Consider the following 19,739-nt stretch of genomic DNA (forward strand, 5'->3'; position numbering starts at 1 on the left):
TTCACCTCCTTACTGTCTGTGCACATTATCCATAGACTATGTCTCACTTCTGAATGTATCCTCTCGTCCTGCTCATAACAAAGGATTAGGCCCTTTAAATATCTTCTCCTGGGACAGCTGGCACAATGTCACGCTTTGTCAGCAGAGGATACTGAAGAGGTGGAGAAGGGTTTTCCTTCCTGGCTCCAGTGGCTCAAAAGCCAAGTTCCTGCGAGCAGGGGCCTTCCTCATGTCCAGCTCCTGCGGAGAATGGAGCTTCTTTGGCACTTGGCTCCTAAAACACCCCAAGGTCATCAGCGGACTGCAGCAACCCCTCCGACCCCCACCCCCAACCCAGGATGGCCTTACAGTGCAGCACCTCTGATGGGAAACTACTGTGAACACTTTTCCCCAGCGCCCTAGATGATGTTTTCAAGCAAGTTAAAAGAAAAAAAATCCTGAAATTGACATTCTGTAAAATTCACTGAGACTCAGTACAAGAAGGATTTGGGCTCCCCTAAGCTCTTTTTGATTCTTCTTCATTTTCAGCTGTTCTCATTAGATGAAGTTGTCAGAAAGCAGAGATTTCCAAAGGGTGATGTGTTCCCATGTTCTTCTCCACATAATCAACTTAGTTTAATACATCTTAGTAGCAAAAATAATTTAAGAAGAGCTTGCCTTAAATCACTGTCTTCCCACTTAAGAAAAAGATCACAGAAAGCAACACATCTCATGAAAACTCTGAGTAACAGACATAGGGCCACACGATAAAAGCAGTTTGTCTGCAATCAGTGAATGTGACGTGGAGGTCAATGAAAGGCAAGATTTATGTACACATGCAGCCATCCTGCCTTAAGTAGTGGCTTTACACAGTCTTCTGGAAGGGAGAGTGTAAATCTTCTCAGAAGCTGGATTTCTGTAGGTTGGCAAAACAGAATTAATCTGGGCGAATATGCCTGGCCTGCAAGACTGCCACAGGAATGGCTCAGAGAAACTCGGGCATGGAGAAGAGTAAGCAAGATGAACACCAACTTCCACAAGGCACTTAAGGGAGAGAAATCCCAGCTCTTTATTATGTCTCAATTGAGAAACTTGGGTTGTTGAACCTGATCTAAAAGGCAGAAGCTGAACATTCTTTAATTTATAAAATGAGGATAAACTAAAATTTACATGGTGTCAAGTGTATTTGCCACCATGCATAACTAATTTCTGTGCACACTAAGATGTGGAGATGCAAAACAATGGAGGAAATACAGCATTTTGCACACCTAAGAAGAGCAGACAACAATCTCATGTTTTAAACCATCCAGAGCGGTTGCTGTGTTGGCAACAAAGCTGGGACCAAGGCGATGGGTAGACAGTGTCCAAAGCCCTGGCTCTCTGAGGATTATGAATCACTGCTTTTCCTCTCAAGTCTCCAAATGCCTGAACTTCTTTTTACATTAAAGATGCCTGAAAGTGCATTAACTCTTTGTATCAATTAGTACCCTGGAAGACTCGTTCGTCAAATAGCACATTTAAGGGCCAGACTGAAGTCAAAGGAAAGAGGAAAGGCTTTGTAGAGAAGTAAGTGAGAAAGAAGACCTGTAAGAAAGACAGGCTATCAACTCATGTCCTCCATGTTCCTTACAAAATCTCAGTGATTTAATGATTTACTACATGACTCCATAGTGCTGTAGTATAATTGCATGGATAAATCTCTATCTAAGCGTGAGGCCAGCCAAAAACAGAGAGTATGGAAAAGTTGCAATGAGGGCTGCATTAGTGACCCCCGCGTCATTCAAGGATGCATGCTTTCTGAGGCCCATTCATCCATAATTGGAAATGGATGCAGTGCTGCAATTCACAAGCTGCGTAACTTGAGAACATGCAGTCTCATCTTCATTTGCCATTAAAATGCTACTTAACAGGCAAGTGGAGGTGTTTAGTATAAATTATAATCACCAATCCCTACAATCCTGGGGTTCTGGAGAAATCCACAGGCTAAAGCACCAGGGAGTATCATATTAAGGCCACTGGGCATTGTCTAGGCCACACCCACCTGGTGTTTTAGGGGACAGTGACAGTGCTGGGTCAATCTAGCCCACTAGGTCCACAAGAGACTCACACACTAGGAAGACTGGCAGGGAGGATCAAAGAGACACTTATTTATATACACTATAATTGTTAATATCTGCACCATTTTTGTCAATATTTTACTTGGGTTTTCTAGAAGTTCTTGGGTGTGGGGGCTGCTAAGCTAAGGAACGTATTTTCTCATGTCTCCCAAAAGAGGCTGAAGCCAAAAAAAAATTTTTTTTCCCGGTTTTAACTCAATGGAATAATGCAGGCATTTTGCAGCAGGGCTCACTCCCTTCAGACGGGAAAAAGAACAGTCAAAGAGAGAAGTGGGGAGGGGAGTTGTCGGTGGCCCTATCCATCTACTGATCATTGAGACTGTCCTGTGATATTTATATTATTCTACTGAATTATAGTCTCCTTCTTGCCCTGCTAATTCACTTCCCACAAGCTGATTTCTGAAGCATCCAACCACACAGTTGGATAGTTTCTAAGAAAACAGCATATGCATCTTCTTTGTATCTGAGTCGGCAGATTTTTAGGCCGGCCCATGAGAGTCCTGCCCTCTGGGACTTTTATAATTCTCTGTCCTTGAGTGCAAATGAGACTGCAAATGTGATGGCATTTTTTTTTCCTGTGATTAAGTTACAGGATATGGAAAGAGAGGTGAAGGGAGTTTCCAGTTATAATCAAGTTTCCCAGTTTGTTGACTCTGAGTTCATCACAAGGCAAGCTGGTCCAGCTATTTAAAGATCCAGGCCTTCCCTGGAGGGACAGAATCCAAGGGAGAGAGTCTCTCTCTTTCTATCCTTAAAGCAGGAAGCTATCATGCGTTCCACAGCCCCAGGGACAAGAATTCTGCCAACAGCTCGATGAGCATGGCAAGAACCCTGATCCAGCTCCAGTGGCACCTGGATTCCAGTCTTGGGCAACCCTGGAAGACTCTTGACCCTGAGAAACTGTGAGACAATGAAGATGTGGTATTTTAAGGGGCTTATGTGTGTCAATTTTTGGCATAGCAGTCAAACACCCTCCAAATCAATGCCCTGATCACAACAAACACTCAAGAAATTCGAGTTCATTGGTTTATTATTACATAATCCATTGGAGCCAACAACATGGACCCAGATCCAATTATGATGCTGAGACACTGAGATAAATGAAGTCAAATCTAGCTGCTTAAGAGAAACGTGATGGGTGAAACCATTAACGAGGCGGGGTGGTTTTCAACTAGAATCAGCCATCGTGGGAAGGCCTGAGAGATGTGTGGCATAGTGATTTGATGTACAAACTGTTTCATTCATGGGCCTCAGGGTAGGCTGAGAAAAAGATCACACACTGGAGATGTACAACTCCATCTCCATCTGAGCAGTGCCTGGTTTGACAGATGGCTGTGACACTAGGAAGCCTCGCAGCTTCTGACTGTCAGCCTGGAAAGAGAAATCCAGGAATGTGGGCCTTCGCTGATAATCGCCTCCATCTCTCCACCAAATGCCAAAATGATGAAGATCTGGAGAGCCTGCTTTTCACTTCCTTGGTGTTTTATTACTGCAGCGCCACGAGGGGCGTTGAGCACTTCTTGGGCACACCTCAGGATGTACGAGTGCCACTTGGGATTTGGAAAAGGGCCCAAAGCAGACCTGCTGCAGGGATTGACGTGAGCCATTCAAACGCTACTTGAAAAGCCAGTTCTGGGCCCTTTGAGAGACAAAAAACTGTTGGTGAGAAAGAAAGGACCTTCTCAGGAAAAGATCCAAACAAATTCAGAAAGAGCTGAGCAGAGACTCAAAAGGCGTAATTTGCCAGCATTTTCTGAGCGTCCATCATCCCATTGGCTTTGGAGGTCTCAGCAGGAAAGTCTGGAAAGCCACGGGGACTGTCCTAACCACCCTCCACTGTCTGAGGCTACAGCCTGGCGCTCAGAGCAGAAGCACAGCAACGTTCCTGAGAATCTATTCTAAGCTACATGTTTTGCTCATGTATTTCACCGCACATATTCCGCCTGACCACTCGATAAGATGGATCACTTTCCCACTGCTACATAACAAGTTTTCACAGACACAGCAGCTTAAACATGAATACCCCTCACTGGGTCACAGGTCTATAGATCGGAAGTCTAGGCACACAGCCAGAACCCAGAAGGCTGGGTTCCTGTGCAGGGTATCACAGGCTGAGGTCAAGGCGGCATCCACAGTGAGTCCTGTGGGGAGAATCCACTTCTAAGGTCGTTACTATTGTTGGCAGATGTCAGTTCCTTACAGTTACAGGACTGAGGCCCCTGTGTTCTTACTGGCTTTTAGGTGGGTTATTCTCAATCTTTAAAGGCCACCCACATTCCTTGCCGCATGGTTCCCTGCATCCTCAAGGGATAGATGGCATTTCTTGGGAATATATAAGGGGTGGGCATCCCAAGGAGTGGAGAATCTTGGATAGCATCCTGAATGCTACTACCCATGTGGGTAGGTGGTTACCACATAAGATCAGCATTCCCATTCCCACTTTGCAGAGAGGAAACTGAGGCTGAGAGAGATGTATGCGTGCTGGCAGTGCCGACCAGAAACCAAAGTCCGTTTGCCTCCACCGCCATGTTTTCTTAACACGTCATGCTGAGTTATAAAAGAAACAATTAAGATCACTTGATAAAGCATCAGAGATCTGGGTCAGTCACTGAGGAAGGGATGTCGATTTGGGGCTGGCTCTGCCTGGTGCTAATGTAGGTTCCCAAACTACATCCCAGGGATTACAACCCGGGAAACCTGGGAGGGCCCGAGGCCGTAAGCACACTCAACCTGTTCACGCACTCTCTCCTCCAACAGCCACAGGTCGCTTCAGAAGCTTTACATTAGCAGAAAATCAGAGTCAGGCATCTTTCCAACGTCAACACTGAACAGCAAAAGCGCAACACATATCCTTGCAGGAAAAGTCACATTATTAAGCTGGCTAAACTGTTTCTTCCAGAGCTAAACAACTAATTACAGGGAGGAAGCTCTCCTGGTTGTCATGCCAGACTTTCTGGTTTCTAGAAATAATTTCTTTGAGTCAGGGCTTGCTTCGTGATGTGTAGAGGGAAACACAGCCTGAGATGGAGAGTTGGGAACAAAACTGATAGGGAGACGAGGGAAAGGACCGATTCTGTTCCTTTCGCCACGGGAGCCCCAGGCCTGCAAGGCAGGTGCTGCACGTATCGGCTGAAAAAAATTGAGGCCTGAGAAACAACATTCCTAGAGGCTGTGATTTACCTTTTCTTGTCACCTTGAAGGAGAAATGTGTTTCTGTTTTTAAAGCTGCTACCCTATAGTGACCTTGGCCTTCCTCCCTTGGTTCTGGCTCAACCACACAATTCACGTTTCTAAGGGCAATCATGATTCCAAATATTCCTGCGGGAGTTCCAACTTGGATGCACACACATGACTCAGCTAAACATTTCTAGAAGCCAAAAATCAGAAACCAGGTACACTATCCCAATTCAAGAACATCTCCTCGTGACTTGCCAAGAGACAATCATGAAATAAAACTGTAAGTTAAGGACTGGGAATGACTTGAAGGAAGCGTTCATAACAAATGAAAGTTAAAATATTTGGTGGTTTGCCCACTAATAGTATAGACTTGTAATAAAAGCATAAGAAAAACTTAACTAAACGTATTTCTTTTTTAAAAATTCTAAAGTGTACAGGTACTTGAAGTGCAATAAAAGTTTGCTTTCCTCATTATACTAAATATTAAATTAATGTCATCATATTGTGAAAAGATTAGTTAACCTGGAAGAGACTTCCTTGCATATTTGGGTGATTATGTAAAATGTTTAAGCCTCTAGCACATAAAGTGTGTATATGTGTGGCTTTTCTTTTCCTCTCCTATTTGTTTTTAATATATGTGCTTCACCAAAGCAAAGTACCATGGTATGTATCCAGGGCTATAGTACCTATTAGCCCAGGTGATAATTCCACATTTAAAATAGCATTCACTTATATTTGTATAACAATTTCTGTCACCCACGCACCCTTGCAGACCTTAGCTCACGGGGCTGGCATAAAGCTGTGAGGAGGCAGGGTGCAGTCCGTGTTCACTTCTTTATACCCATGGTAAAGGTAAAGGAACTCTCTCACTGGGTCATTTGTCCGAAGTCAATATTCACGTGTCAATTCTAAGTATAGTGTCCTTTGCCTATGCCATAGGCTGTGCTGTCTCTACTAATGATGCTCTTGAAGAATGGGCGTGTGTGTTCTTGAGCAATGGGAATGGTGGTTGTGAGGTTTCGAGGTTCTGCTTTGTCTGGATTGCACGTGAGACAGAGATTGAAGGGACCCTCATCCTTCGTATTTATCTTCCTTTACTTTATCTAATATTTCCTCAGCTAAGCAGTGACTACACAGAAGCAATAAAGAAGGCAATTATTGCCAGTTTGTCTTCTGTACTGTATATGTTTAAAAGATATTATTGTAGACATTTCTAAAATAGCATAGTAAATATATATTTTTAATGAGGCAAGATAATTTTTAAAAACTAAATTTTATGTTTCTTGGTGTGTGATTTTATTCTGTTTGTGTTCATCATTACACCATTTTTTTTTTCTACTCTGGGAAACTGTTTTGCTACAAGTCCATTTCTTTTTAACTTTTATCCACAGGGAAGTCATAATCCCTTACTTAAAGAGAAGCTGGTTACCATGGAAATCGTTCTAATGCCACTGAATCAATATTTTGATTTTGCTGACATTTAATATAAAAAGAAAGACTAAGACTTAATAAAAGTCAGTTTTCGTTTTTGTTGTAATTTTGATAAGAAGAAAAATTGTGAAGAAAACATATGCTCCATAATAAACTCCAGTTCACTCACAATTATAAAGAACTGAGAATTTGTAAAAGGAAGATCTACATATTTGTACAGGTTTGGCTTTGAGTACACACACACACGAATGAATGCATTCATTGGGATGGGAGGCTTATTCCCCGTCTCTGAACTGAGTCCTGTTGTTACAGAAGTCGTAACGTGAAAGGAGAGATTTGAATGTATCCAGTTTTACAATTGCCTTTTCATTAAGTGTTTTGAGAAGGCAACATTTGCATGGAGAATCATTCTTCTACAGAAGTTGACCGTTTCTGCACCAGGTCCTAACAGTCCCTCTGGTCCACGGACCCTCCTCAAAGACACATGACAGCTGAAAGCTCCTTAACGCACCTTCGGAGCTCCTCTTGGTGTTGAAGCTGGACCTAGTTTTAATAAACTTCGCCCCCCATCCATCGAGCAGTCTTCCAAGTCTACCTTAAGTCTTTGCTGCTGCTATAATTGTATCCTTAGAAGAAATAAAGAAACCAGAACCTCTGCTGTTTGATAACGAGCTACTGAGAACCCTAGATCTTTAGATGCTGAAGGGATCTGAAAGAATTAGGAGCTTTTGTATTTCAGGAATTAGCTACCTAAAGCATCTCAAATGAATGGCCATCGGTTCTGTTTTTAAGAACGTTGAATTGCCACCCAAACGTTTCCTTCAGGGGGAAATCATCATGGCTTTCAGCTGGTGTTCACTGGGAACACCCCAGGTCCCCATGCCCCAAGGGGGGCTACTCTGAAGTATGTATTTGACACTGCTTCCAGGACTGTTTCTAGAAGCATTATAGTACTTGATTGATAAGCCCCTCCTTACTGACTGCTTTCCTTGTCTCTTCCATCTCTCCCCTCCCCCTTGGCTGGTTCTTTATTCTCTTCTATTCTCGGATCACTCTAAACTAGTTCAGACCTTCTTCCTTCAGACACTGCTCTTCTAAATCAGTAAAGTTCTTCTGCTAACAATCTGATGTAATTGATTATATAGTTTCCTGGTACAAAAGCAGGAGAGAGGGAACCTCTGGAAACAAGATCGCAGAAAACAAAAAGAAATGAAAGGCACCATGTGTCAGTATCAGAGGAAATCTGAGAACAATATTGAAAATGCTCAAAAGGCAGATCTCTCGAGCCCCTTAGTGTACTAACAAGTAAACCAAATAGCTAAATTGTTTCTAAAAGCATATATGTGTTACAGGTTGAAGGACATACTGATGACCTTGAATCATGAGAAAAAAAGAGAGTCAAATATGCTAAGGCAGCAGAAAAAAATAGTTACATGAATAGACACAGATATAACACACACCACCTCTATTGTGCTGTTCATCACAGCAAACCAGACTGGGACCAATGCAAGTATCCATCAAGGAGGTAACGATGAAAGTACTGTGATGTACGCTTCCCTCCTTAAAAATGGTGTTTTTTAAACAAATTGAATGCCATGGGGAATAGTCATAAGAAATTAAGTGATAATACATAGCACACAATTCTATGCACAATGATTTCAACTTTGTAAATTTGTGTACACATACATGTCATTTACATTTGTATTCTCTCTCTCTCACACACACACATATGTATACACTCATGTTCCATTTTTGCATAAATGGGTAATAGGAAAAACTGAACCTAAGTGGACACTTTTCCATATAGAATGTCTGGATAGCTTCATCTCCAAGCATTTATTTATATTTTTCAGTATTTACTGAAGTTCCTATTCTTTGGGTAAATAGGCACTTGGGCACTAATGTGGGAAAAATGAGAGATGAGGGTAATGGAAAATACAAGACATACCTCATGGCCAGCCCGTCCTACAGACTAGGTTTGAGCCTCTGTGGAAAGATCAGACCAGGAAAAGACTGAAGATTCCATGGGGTCCGGGGAGCCCAGGTGACAAAGAAACCTGCCCCGCTGAGGAAAGGACCACCTATCTGGCTTCCACTCGAATGCGAACTGCTGTGATGCCCGCTGTGCTGGGGGCTGCTGTGGAGAGTGTCAGGGGCAAACAGGGTGGGAGAAAGGCCAGGGGACCTGGTACAGCCATGCCCTCATGCTGGCCACTGGCAGCACTGGGAACCGTAATGTGTTTTCCACAGCTTATACACAAAAATCTTTTTTTAAAAGATTTCATTTATTTATTTTTAGAGAGGGAAGGGAGGGAGAGAGAGAGAGAGAGAGAGAGAGAGAGAGAGGGAGAGAGAGGGAGAGATACATCAATGTGTGGTTGCTGGGGGCCGTGGCCTGCAACCCAGCCATGTGCCCTGACTGGGAATCGAACCTGCGATGCTTGGTTTGAAGCCTGAGCTCAATCCACTGAGCTACGCCAGCCAGGGCTCACAGAAATCTTAATGGGCTTCTAATCAAACCAGGTTCGAGACTACTCTCCTGCCACAGGAGTCTCAGGAAAAACTCCGGAAAGCTGAGACTTACTGATCCACGTAAGGACTAAAGAGCTGATGAGATCCGGGATTAGCCTGACCTAATTTATAGTCATAGACACCAGCCAGGAAACCGAGATATATTTGATATATATATATTTCACAGCTGAGGGAAAATAGACACTGAAATATATATATATGTACTTCCTTCACACACACACACACACACACACACATTCACACACACGAAGGAAGTATACCAAAATGTAAAACTGATTATTTTAAGGAATGAATACAATTTTTTCTTCTTTATATTTCCCTGCATTATGTTTCCCCAAATGATCATGTAATACTTCTTCTTTAGTTATATAAACAATACCTATGAAAAGCAAGATAACATACATTTCTAGGCAAAATAATTTCCTAATAATTTGAAGCTTTCAGGGGGTGAGAAACCCATATTACCTTCCCATTCAGAGAAATCCAATACATTTTTCTCTGTGTCTTTTGACAGCACTCAAAGGTTAGCTTCCCTTCGCCTTAAATCCTGCATTTGTGAGACCTCAGAAACATGGAGGCCTCTGGGACCCAGGGAGGACAGCAGATGCTCATGAGTAACGTGGGGCCTGAAACCCTCTTCTAGGGGAAGGGGGCCTGGGGCGGTTTACCTTCCGTGCGCTCGGGGGCTTTGCCACCCTTGCTGGCAGCTGTGCTGTTGACCGTCTCCGACGACGTGCTCAGCTTGGTACTGGGGTCCCGCTTGGGCTTGGGGGGTGGTTGTTTCCGGATGCCACAGCTGCGATCATCATCTGTGCCCCCCACCGAGTGCAGGGACTGTGACCTCACGGAAAAGCCACTGGAGCAAGGATGGGGAAGTCGGTCCTGAGGTGCAGGCATCGTCATGAATCCCATGCGGAAATGTTTGCCCACGTAACTTGCTTCGTGGCCTCGCCCTCCTTCTCCATCTATGCTGTAAGAGAAAGCAGAGCGCAATCCATGGAGAGAAACCGAGCCAGGGCATGCAAGGTCAGGGGCGCAGCCACTTTGATCAGAGGTGCTAGTTCAAATTTTAGCTCCACACCGATGCCCAGACATGCCCATTAGCAACAAAAGAGGCCACACCTCGCACTAAACATGACAGCACAGCAAACGTAACTTTACTGCGATCTGAAATCCTAACACACTTCCTGGTACCCTGGTATCCAGATACTCTTGAAATTGTACTCCAAAGAAAAAAGCGCAAAGCACATTTCATCCTGGATTGTTTGTCTTTCCTTTGAGGTAAATTGTGTCGGTGGCTGAATAAGTAAACAAGAATTCATGACAAGGAGTTGTAGACTGTCTTTTGGCACATGGTTGAGGTCAAGTGGACAGCCCTGAGACTCTTCTTCATTTCATCAGAGTCACCCCCACTTTTACTTGGTTGATATAGTGGGAAAGATGAAACAAACAACAAAGCTGGGGGTTTCTGTTACCAGGCACAAGGAGGAGAGAGAAAGGAGAAAGAGGAAGGGAGAGGGGAAGGGAGAGGAAGGAAGGAAGGAGGAAAGGAAGGGAAGGAGGAAAGGAAGGAAAGAAGGAAGGAGGAAAGGAAGGAAAGAGGGAGGAAAGAGGGAGGGAGGGAGGGAGGGAGGGAAGGAAGGAAGGAAGGAAGGAAGGAAGGAAGGAAGGAAGGAAGGAAGGAAGGGAGGGAGGGAGGGAGGGAGGGAGGATACTTGTTTACGTCACTGACGGACTTGTCAACATCCTCTGGTTCTCCAAGAACCTCAGTTATACTGCAGCCTTAGTTCTACTATAAGCTGGCATCACAGGATAAAAATAACATCATCTAGTAAAGAGGCGTAGTTAAAATAGCATCTGATCCTAGGGTAGTTCTGTACACCTAATAAATAATCAGAATACACAAAGTTTCCAAATGTAAGGTTCTTAAGTTTTATATAGAAAAGTTTGAACAAAAACGTAAAAACAAAAAACTCTCAGGTTGAATCATTTGGCTCTTGGGACCTTCTCTATGACAATAAGTAATGGAGACTCTTTTATAAAGAAAAAGTACATGAATATTAATATGAATTTTTAAGAGATTTTTCTAGCATTTTCCTCACATTTTCATTTGTCATTAGAGGAAACAAAAAACATTATTAGAAACATTTGGCTGAGTTTTTAGACAAGCATATGAATGCTAAAAAGTATCTTTAAGTGTATGAATTTTGGAATCCTGTTGAGTCTACCTTCCTAGAAGTTTATTTAGTTTTTTTTAAATCTTAATTTTAGTCGACTCTGCCTTTAAAACTCAAGAAATGCTAAGTAAGGCCTTGCATTTCTCTTTACCTGTCTTTCACATCATTGCTGCACTTGTCATAAACCTATCATTCTGGCAAAACAGCATGAGGTTTTCCCCTCCTCACCTGAGGACTTCTGACAGTGAGATGAACATGGTGGGCTCAGCCAGCAAGGGTTCAGCAAGAACATGAGACTCTGTTTCGGGCATACAATTCTGGTAACAACTTGCCACTCAGTCAAAAATAGTTTTTATTTTTATTTCTTTTTTTTTTTCAGAATGTCTTGAGTTGACATTCGGATTCTAGGCACTCCACCTTTGTAAACAGAGTGGACGTGGCTGGGAGCTCGGTGCACTAATTAGCACGGTGGCCGCCACGAAGTGCAAACTCAATCCAAGGACCGCACAGTAGAGGTTGTCACACATGGTGATATGCATCCTACGTTGGCGCGGTGTTTTCATGCCTCTTACTTTCTGTGCTTTCAAGAACATCTATCAGAAAATAACTAGAAGCTTGCTCAAATGCAATGGTTTGCCAAAACTCATTGGGAATCTCATACAGAAGAGCGGTGGTGAGGTTGGGGGTGGGCATGGGGCAATGGGAGGGTCTGCCTTTGCTTTGTGATGATTGTGGCCTTGATCTTTCTCACAGAGGGTGAGATACTTGATTTCCTATAACTTTGACTTCCATCATTTCACTTCCTCATGCCCTTTCCTTATTTTCGTTGCTATATCACTGAGCAAAAGGTGCTAGGTACTTTAGGGATTTTTTGAGACACTTATCTTAGTCCCTGTAAGACAGACACATGTGGGCATTAACGCATGTTACTGATGCACACAGGCGTTTGGGAGACAGTTACGAGGAATAATTGCATCAGCAATTTCTCTGTTACTTCTGACCTAAATAGGGCCTGTACCTTTCCCCAAATAGATAATTCAATTTCAAAACTACCTTTTTTTCCCAGCATAAAACACTTTCATTGACTCTCTGTGTTTTAGTTCATACACATACATGTACACACACAGACAGAGACACTAACACTTCTTGCAAAGGGTAGTTCAGTGTATGCATCGAACAATAGCCGCTCTCATGTGCAGGGTTAATTGGACTGGGCTGGGAATGCAGGCTGAAGAAAGGTGGGTAAGATAAGTTGGATACAAAGGCCATTGTCCATGTCACAGATAAGGGTGCAAGCAATAAAGGTTATGGTACATTAGGTTCAAGAGGCCAGTGAAGCCAATTAGTTGAAAGCAAATTGAAGATTGTGGAACATACCATACAATTAATTCCTGAATTTCCTATAGAAACTCATAGGGGTTTTAAAATAATATGCAGATTCCTGGACCTATTCTAAGCACAACTGTTGAATCCTATCAGTTGAATCAGAATCTGTATAGGTGTAGCCAATGGGTTTGTATTTTTAAAAACTATATCCAGATGTTTCTTCTGTAGCTAATCCACATACCCACCCCCCAGCAACATGAAGAACAATAGTAAGATCTGCTGATGAGCGGACATGTGTTAGGTATAAGTTAGAAACAGCCAGGAGACACAATTACCCAAAAGTGGGACCCAGGAGCCTTGTCAGAGACCTGGTGACATATCATAGGTAAGAAGAAAAACAAACATAAATAAATGAAAGGTAGAGTGTATTAGATTTTGTTAGGTTGCGCTGTAGTAACAAACAATTGCCAATTCTTACTGATTCACAACAGCAATGGTTCATTCCTTGTTTGTAACAGTTGAGTTGCCATGTATCAGCTGTAACTACACTCCCGATGTCTTTATTCTAGGGTCTAGCTCCCATGGGATATGTCCCCGGGTGGACAGAGGGAGAAAGCTTCTGCTCAGATGAGGCATCTAATTTTTCACTCGTATTTCATTGGCTAACACCAGTCTTACGCCCAATCTTGATGTGAATGGGGTGGGGAAGGGTTCTCCTCCAACAGCAAAGCACTGAAGGTTACAGGAGAATGTGTGGGGTGCAGAATCTTCTTACAGGGAGGGGACCAAGCACCGGTACAGCAGTTGTGGTGTATGCTGCTGAGATGTCCCTCCAAGAGAGAACTTGCCATGAGGAGTGAAGTTAGCTGACAACCAATGAGGCACTGGGGGGATTTTGTACTTCTTGCCACCATCATTCTGAGCTTTACAGGGTCCAAGATCCTTGTTTGCACATGGACCTCTGACCCTCCTTCTCTTTCTAGGAGACACAGCAAGGGGCCCATGGAACAACAAGCCCTAGCTGCCTCCTGAGCGATTTGAACTTCCTCCACGGAGCGGTCAGCGGGCGACAGAATGAGTCTCCACTGCGGAAGAGATCGTGGGCCCCCATCAGCGGGGGCGGGGGGGCAGGGCTGCTGTCACATGATGGGGGAGAGAGAAACATGTGGGAGGCCCCTCTTGATACTCTCTTGCCCAATTGTGATTTTGCAACATCACGTGCAGTAACTCTGGCCTGGGAAAGTTTCGGTGGCTAGGGGTTCCAGCCTCTCATGGAAGAGGGATTCGTCTCACCACGCAATAAGCCGCTGAAACCAGGAGAGCTGTTAGCCGAGGGTGAAAGTGAGTATCAGCCACAGCCCCCATAGGAATGGCAACGATGAGAGCTGAAGGTCATCGCACTAACCATCCTTTTATAAAGTTCCCCTCAGGGAGAGTCTCTTGAAAACTATATATAAAAAATAATGTCCCCAGCCCTACAAGAGAGAAGCATCTGCTGAACTTGAGACAAATTGTGGTGACCCACCAGGCACGGGTAGGTGGCTCAGATCTCTGTCGGGAGAGAAACTCCTCTAAGAACAGAAGTCCTCTGGCAGCCACCAGCTACGGTCCTCAAATCCGGGGCAACACTTTAGTTGAGGCGCTCTGTTCCTGGAAAGCTTCTAGCCAATGGCTGAGCGTGTTGTGGTATGGGACCTGGTGGCTTCTGGCCGGTGTGGGAGTCCTTTATGGGGCAATCCCTGCATCTGAGTTCCACTGCGAGGCTGGCTGCGACGTGCCTGTCGCTATGCCACAGTCTGGTGGAAGGCTCTTCCTATCCAATCATTTCCCCATCTCCTTCTCCTTTCCCAGCTGTCAAGCCTGCATCCTGGCCCGGGGCTTGTCCTGCCCGTTCCTGCTGCCTCCCTCTCCCAGACATCCTCCTCCATCAGTCCCTTACCATTTTAACCCCATCCGGCTTGGAGTCTGCTTGCTAGAGGGCGTGACCTGACATACGTGGGAACGACCATACGGCTTACGACATTCAGAAACCAAAGAAGAAGAGGGAAGTGAAAGCTTAAAAGCCAACCTAAGACCACAGAAATAAGAAATGCCTGAGAAAACAGGACCTTCTCTGGCTTCAGGCTGGGCATGGAAAGGGTGGCTGGTGAGGGAGCAACCAGCTCCCCTGGAGGGACGCTTGGCTGGAAAGGAAGTTTTATGGGGGCTGCGGAAAGCAGTCTTTTTGCAAGAAGGCTCTCACACTCAAGATAGATTAAGCCTGACACATCTCATGTTATAAAAATAAAAATAAGTTTCATAATCCTGAATTTAAACAAGTATACTTTTTTCCTCACACTGTGTAGGCAATGTTGCAAGATCTAATCGTGTTGGTTCGTTTTTCCCTTATAAAACACACACACACACAAATAATGAATTGCTTAAGTTGAGGGAGGTTGTTTACCCAGAGGTAACTGATAACATATTGGTAAACTTCTCACCCAAACAACTTATTGCCTAATGGACAGACCTGGGTAACTGTGGCTGGAATCACTGAGCTCTGGGCTGCACCCTCAGTTTCCTCATTAAGCAGCTGCACAGCATTAGGTAGTCTTCTTAGCCTTCTACCTACTAGGTAGAAGTGGCCTCATGAACTTGTCACCCAGTTTACCTGGGGTAACTGTACATGAAGCACTGAACACAGAGCCCGATATATAATATGTAGTCAGTACTTTTAGCTTTCAGATTCCTGCTTTTAAATCCAGGCCTCCCAAATCTCATTTAGGGAATTGTCATTTGCATTGTAAGGCCATGTTTCTCACTTGTGGTAGGTGGTACCCTGTGACCTCAAAAATGCACACGGAGTCAAAACAAAATCCTACATTTAACTCAAACTATCAAGATTATCTAGGCAACTATACTTTCCATGCTCTCAACTTTCTTCAACATGTGCTTCAGTTTCTCAAAGCGCCTTTTGATCGGGGCTGACAAGGAAAGCCACACAACCAGGATTTCAAAGCCGCTTTGACGCTGCCATTCGACAGGAGTTGTTATTTGTCTGGCCGTCATCTTGAAAATCTATCCGCATTAATGCCGTGTGTCTCTTCCTCAGAACCATTTCCTTTCAGAGATCAAAAACACGACCTCTGAGCAGGGTGGGCTGCCAAGGTGAGATGTCACCTCTGAAAGTGACAGGGCTGTGCCTTCTGGGTGTACTTCAGAAGCAAACATGCCACTGTTTCACAGGAGAGTCTTCCTTGAGAGCCGCTGGAGAAAAATAGCATCCCAGGCCACGTATACCTCCTTCCTTCCAGCACGGCTAGGGAGTCGGAATACTCACTAAAGGGCTACCTGGGAGTTGGTGGCTTGAATATTTCTTTTTCTGGGACAACTCTGTGAAGCTGAGTTCAAAAATCCATCTGTGAAACTAATGCATAATTCAGTCTATTTCTCCTTGTGCAAACTTCTGAGCCACCTGGAATTTTTTATGTTGAATTTTTCAAGCAAAAGTATTTATCTGGTATCAGTGAAGGGGCCCATTTGACTATAAAGTAAATTGGGGGGAATCTGAAAGGAAAATGGAGGCTTTAGCTGTAAAGGAGATAATGAAATCCCCCCATGGGCAAGTGGATGGCTCCCATCCACTAGCCATTCAAATCTTTCATGTTAGGTATTTTGCTCTAAATGAATGAAAGGAAATCACTATTTAGAGTTTATCATTAAAATTATGACTTTAAGAGTTCATATTTGATGTTGCCTCCTTCTTTCCTTCTCCTTGGACACAAAAGACCAAATGCCAGTGACCCTGCTCTGCCCGGGGTGTCCCCTCCAGGCCACCTTCTCTAGAACCTGCCCCCTTTCTCCTTCAACACCAGCCACTTCCAGGTGTCATTTCCAGCTAAAGCAATCTATGCTCTTGGAAAGTGGTGCAGAGTAAGAGCCAAGAGATTAATGTATTACACCTTTTCCTGTGTTGACAGGCAATATGCCTCAACCCAAAGTCAGACTTGCAGGAGGGTCATAATCGGTTATATCCGCAACAGTTTTGGGCAGATGGAACTCATCGTGTAATTCATCACATTCACACTCATCCCAGCCCCATGGGGCCTTTGTGAGTGCAAGTGACTGTTCGTCCATTCACCTTGACCTTCCGGAGGGCAGGTCTCCTGTCTTCGTGCTCACCAAAGCAGTCACTAGCACATTCTACATGCTCAGACATATTTGTTTTATGAGGGGAAAATAAATGGAAAAAAAAAAAGAAAAGGAGAAGTTCACTTTGGAGATAGCCAGATAGAAGGCTCAGCTACAGAATTTCGTGCACATTCGTCATTTGTGCTTCTTAAAAATTCATTCTCCCTGTTCTTGGTAATGGAAATTCCTATGTGGAGACCAACCTTCTTCCTCTCAGTCGGATCTGTTACTCGGACCCAGCCAGTCAACCACTAGATCCCTCTGGCCACCATGACCACCGCAGGGACTGGCGAATGCCTCAGGTTGGTCCGACCACAGTGCACACCATGATCCACCTCATTCTTCTTGCCACCAAGAAGGGACACTACAGAGACCAGGTCGGTGGCATTGTAGAAGACCTGGATGTCCTTATGGCTGCAGCTAGGACAATCCAGGACCCTTCAGTTATGTCAACTTCTAAATCCTATTTTGTTGAAGCCAAATGTAGTTAGATTTTCTGACACTTGCTTTGGGAAAAGTCTTGAAGAAACCAATATAATGCAGCAGTTACTAAGCAAACATTTTGGCTAGTTTATGTCAGAACGTGCACTCGAGGCCAGGTAAGGACTAGGAATGGTGCAGAGCAGGAAGTGAATGCATCAGACTAATTATCGCTCGAAAATATGTTTCCTGTTTAACACCATAAATTAAAACAACTAACTGCTTTGTATGCTTGCCCCATATATATAATTTTAATCATGCAGTATACTTTGATGTGGAAACTCGGCTCCAGTAAAATTAAGCTGTGTTCCTATTTTCTTCCAAATTGTTCACTCACCATTACCCTTAATAGCTTCCCTGAGCCCCAATTGCTCATTCAAAGCCATGATATGTGGATGTGTTTGCCTTAGGCCCAAACATTTGTTTTCACCACTTTGTATCCTCGGTGATATCTATTTCCTACTTTTGTGCTCCTAATATCTTAAGACTCCGAGATTTCTTTTCAGACATGAATTTCCTGCGTCTGGCAGTTTGTTGATGTTTCTGATATCTGGAGGTCAAGTGCTAAAAATGTCAGCTTTATATACCTTTTTATAAACTGCTGGGATAAACTATTATTGAAAAAGTAAAGAAAATAAAACGATACCATAAAGTCACTGTCCCAAAGATAGGAAACCCAGATTCCATTAGTTCCACATGTCATACTTAAAATCGATACTCTTAAGCATCAAAAATGTTATTGTTTTTCTTGCTAGGATATTTCAACTCTGCCCAAAATGGGGTATCTCAGAAATAATCTGAGATTTCTAATCAACCATTCACTAGCTATCTAGTTTTAGGTAAAAGGCCCATCATTTCTGAGTCTCAATTACTTTTATAATGGGGGGCATACGTCTCAGGGTGCTTATAAGAAATTAAAATAAGTTAAAAAAAAATTCAAAAGCACCTGGCAAAGTGGCCAGGAAAAGTAAAAGCTATTTACATATTAATTCACCTACCCCTACCTTGCTGATTTGCCAGGAAACTCTATCAATTTTCATCTTTCTGTTTCCGGCAATAAAAGAGGCATTTTAATGTTTCTACCCTAATACTCCAACAATATAAATGAATGTTGCTTATTTCTGTAAGGTGGCTTTGACCATAATAATCAGGTAATATGCTTCCAAGTCCAAGCTGGTAGGGGGGTGGTGGGGGGGGGGAGATCTTCTGAAAGGTGAAGGGAAAGGAACAAAAATAAATAATTCCTTTTTTCTGTCATAACCATTGGGTATGATGTAGAACTAGGCAAACTGATTGCATATATTCTATGGTTATTACTGTCAAAATCTCATGACAATTCAAGATTTTCAAGAACATTAGGGCTCACGGTAATCACAGCTGGGGAGTTCTGCTTGAAAAACAAATATGCCATTGCTTATCACAAAGTATTTACTTCTCACCCAGAGCTTGAGGTGCATGTTGCTGTCCATCAATTTGATGCTTAGTCATAACAATAAAATGAGGATATTAGATTGAGGAGTGGAGAGGTATTCCTTTAACCTTTATCGAAAGCGCTTTTATTCACTGCTAAGATTCTAAAGAGGCAGGACAGGAAGATAATGCTATTAAGCTCGGAACAAATTTTATGGAACGACTTTCAGAGACTTATTTTTACTTGAAGCATGACAAGTGTTTTTAAGATTAACATATGTTATTATATATGGCACTTGGGAATCTAAAATTAAAGCGTTCTTATTTCTATACATAAATAAGATAAGACTCCTCTACCCCTTGAAGTGTCATGGCTTCAGGAAGAGAGGATACATGAAAAATTCAAATCAAATCATAATATTCAGATCCAACTTAGAATATAGTTTACAGAAGTTAACACCGTGGGAGATGTTTTCCAAAAATTCAACCAAAGAAGGGGAGGTTCTGGAAAGTATATTTTATTTGTGTCTTTAAAACTGACATAAGCTTTGAATATGTTTTGAGAACATGCCAAGGCTTTAGAAATGAGTTTGGTTAACCATATGTGGTTCCTTTTCTCAACCTAAAAGAACTAGAAATTCAGAACATTAACATATAGCGGCCTTGAACTTCCTCAACAGAAGGGGCTACCTTAACTCCAATTTAAAGTATAATGACTGGTTTCCTTCTTAAAAGGTATAATGTTCATGGGGGAAGAAACAACTCTCTGTACCGAGTCATTTAATTCTTTTACTATTTATTCACCAATATCTGAGTGCCTACCCTTTGCCCGTCAGTGACCAAAGCAGAGCGGTCCTTGTCCTCAGGATCACAGGCTACTCAACCAGCATGACCTCAGCACCATGTGGTCAGATGCTCACCCAAAGGAAGTTTCGGGCAG

The 19,739-nt window shown here is 43.2% G+C and overlaps 1 protein-coding gene across 2 annotated transcripts in view; it reads right to left on the reverse strand.

Annotated features, from left to right (window-relative positions):
- Positions 1-19,739, reverse strand: part of NYAP2 (neuronal tyrosine-phosphorylated phosphoinositide-3-kinase adaptor 2) — a 217,508-nt gene that overhangs the window by 109,943 nt on the left and 87,826 nt on the right. For both annotated transcript variants that reach the window (XM_028511047.2, XM_036022784.1), the window contains one exon: positions 9,905-10,206. In XM_028511047.2, the coding sequence (XP_028366848.2) occupies positions 9,905-10,206 (302 nt within the window). The remainder of the gene's footprint in view (positions 1-9,904; positions 10,207-19,739) is intronic.

The sequence above is a fragment of the Phyllostomus discolor genome, chromosome 4, assembly GCF_004126475.2.
Source record: "Phyllostomus discolor isolate MPI-MPIP mPhyDis1 chromosome 4, mPhyDis1.pri.v3, whole genome shotgun sequence".
Lineage (NCBI taxonomy): Eukaryota > Metazoa > Chordata > Mammalia > Chiroptera > Phyllostomidae > Phyllostomus > Phyllostomus discolor.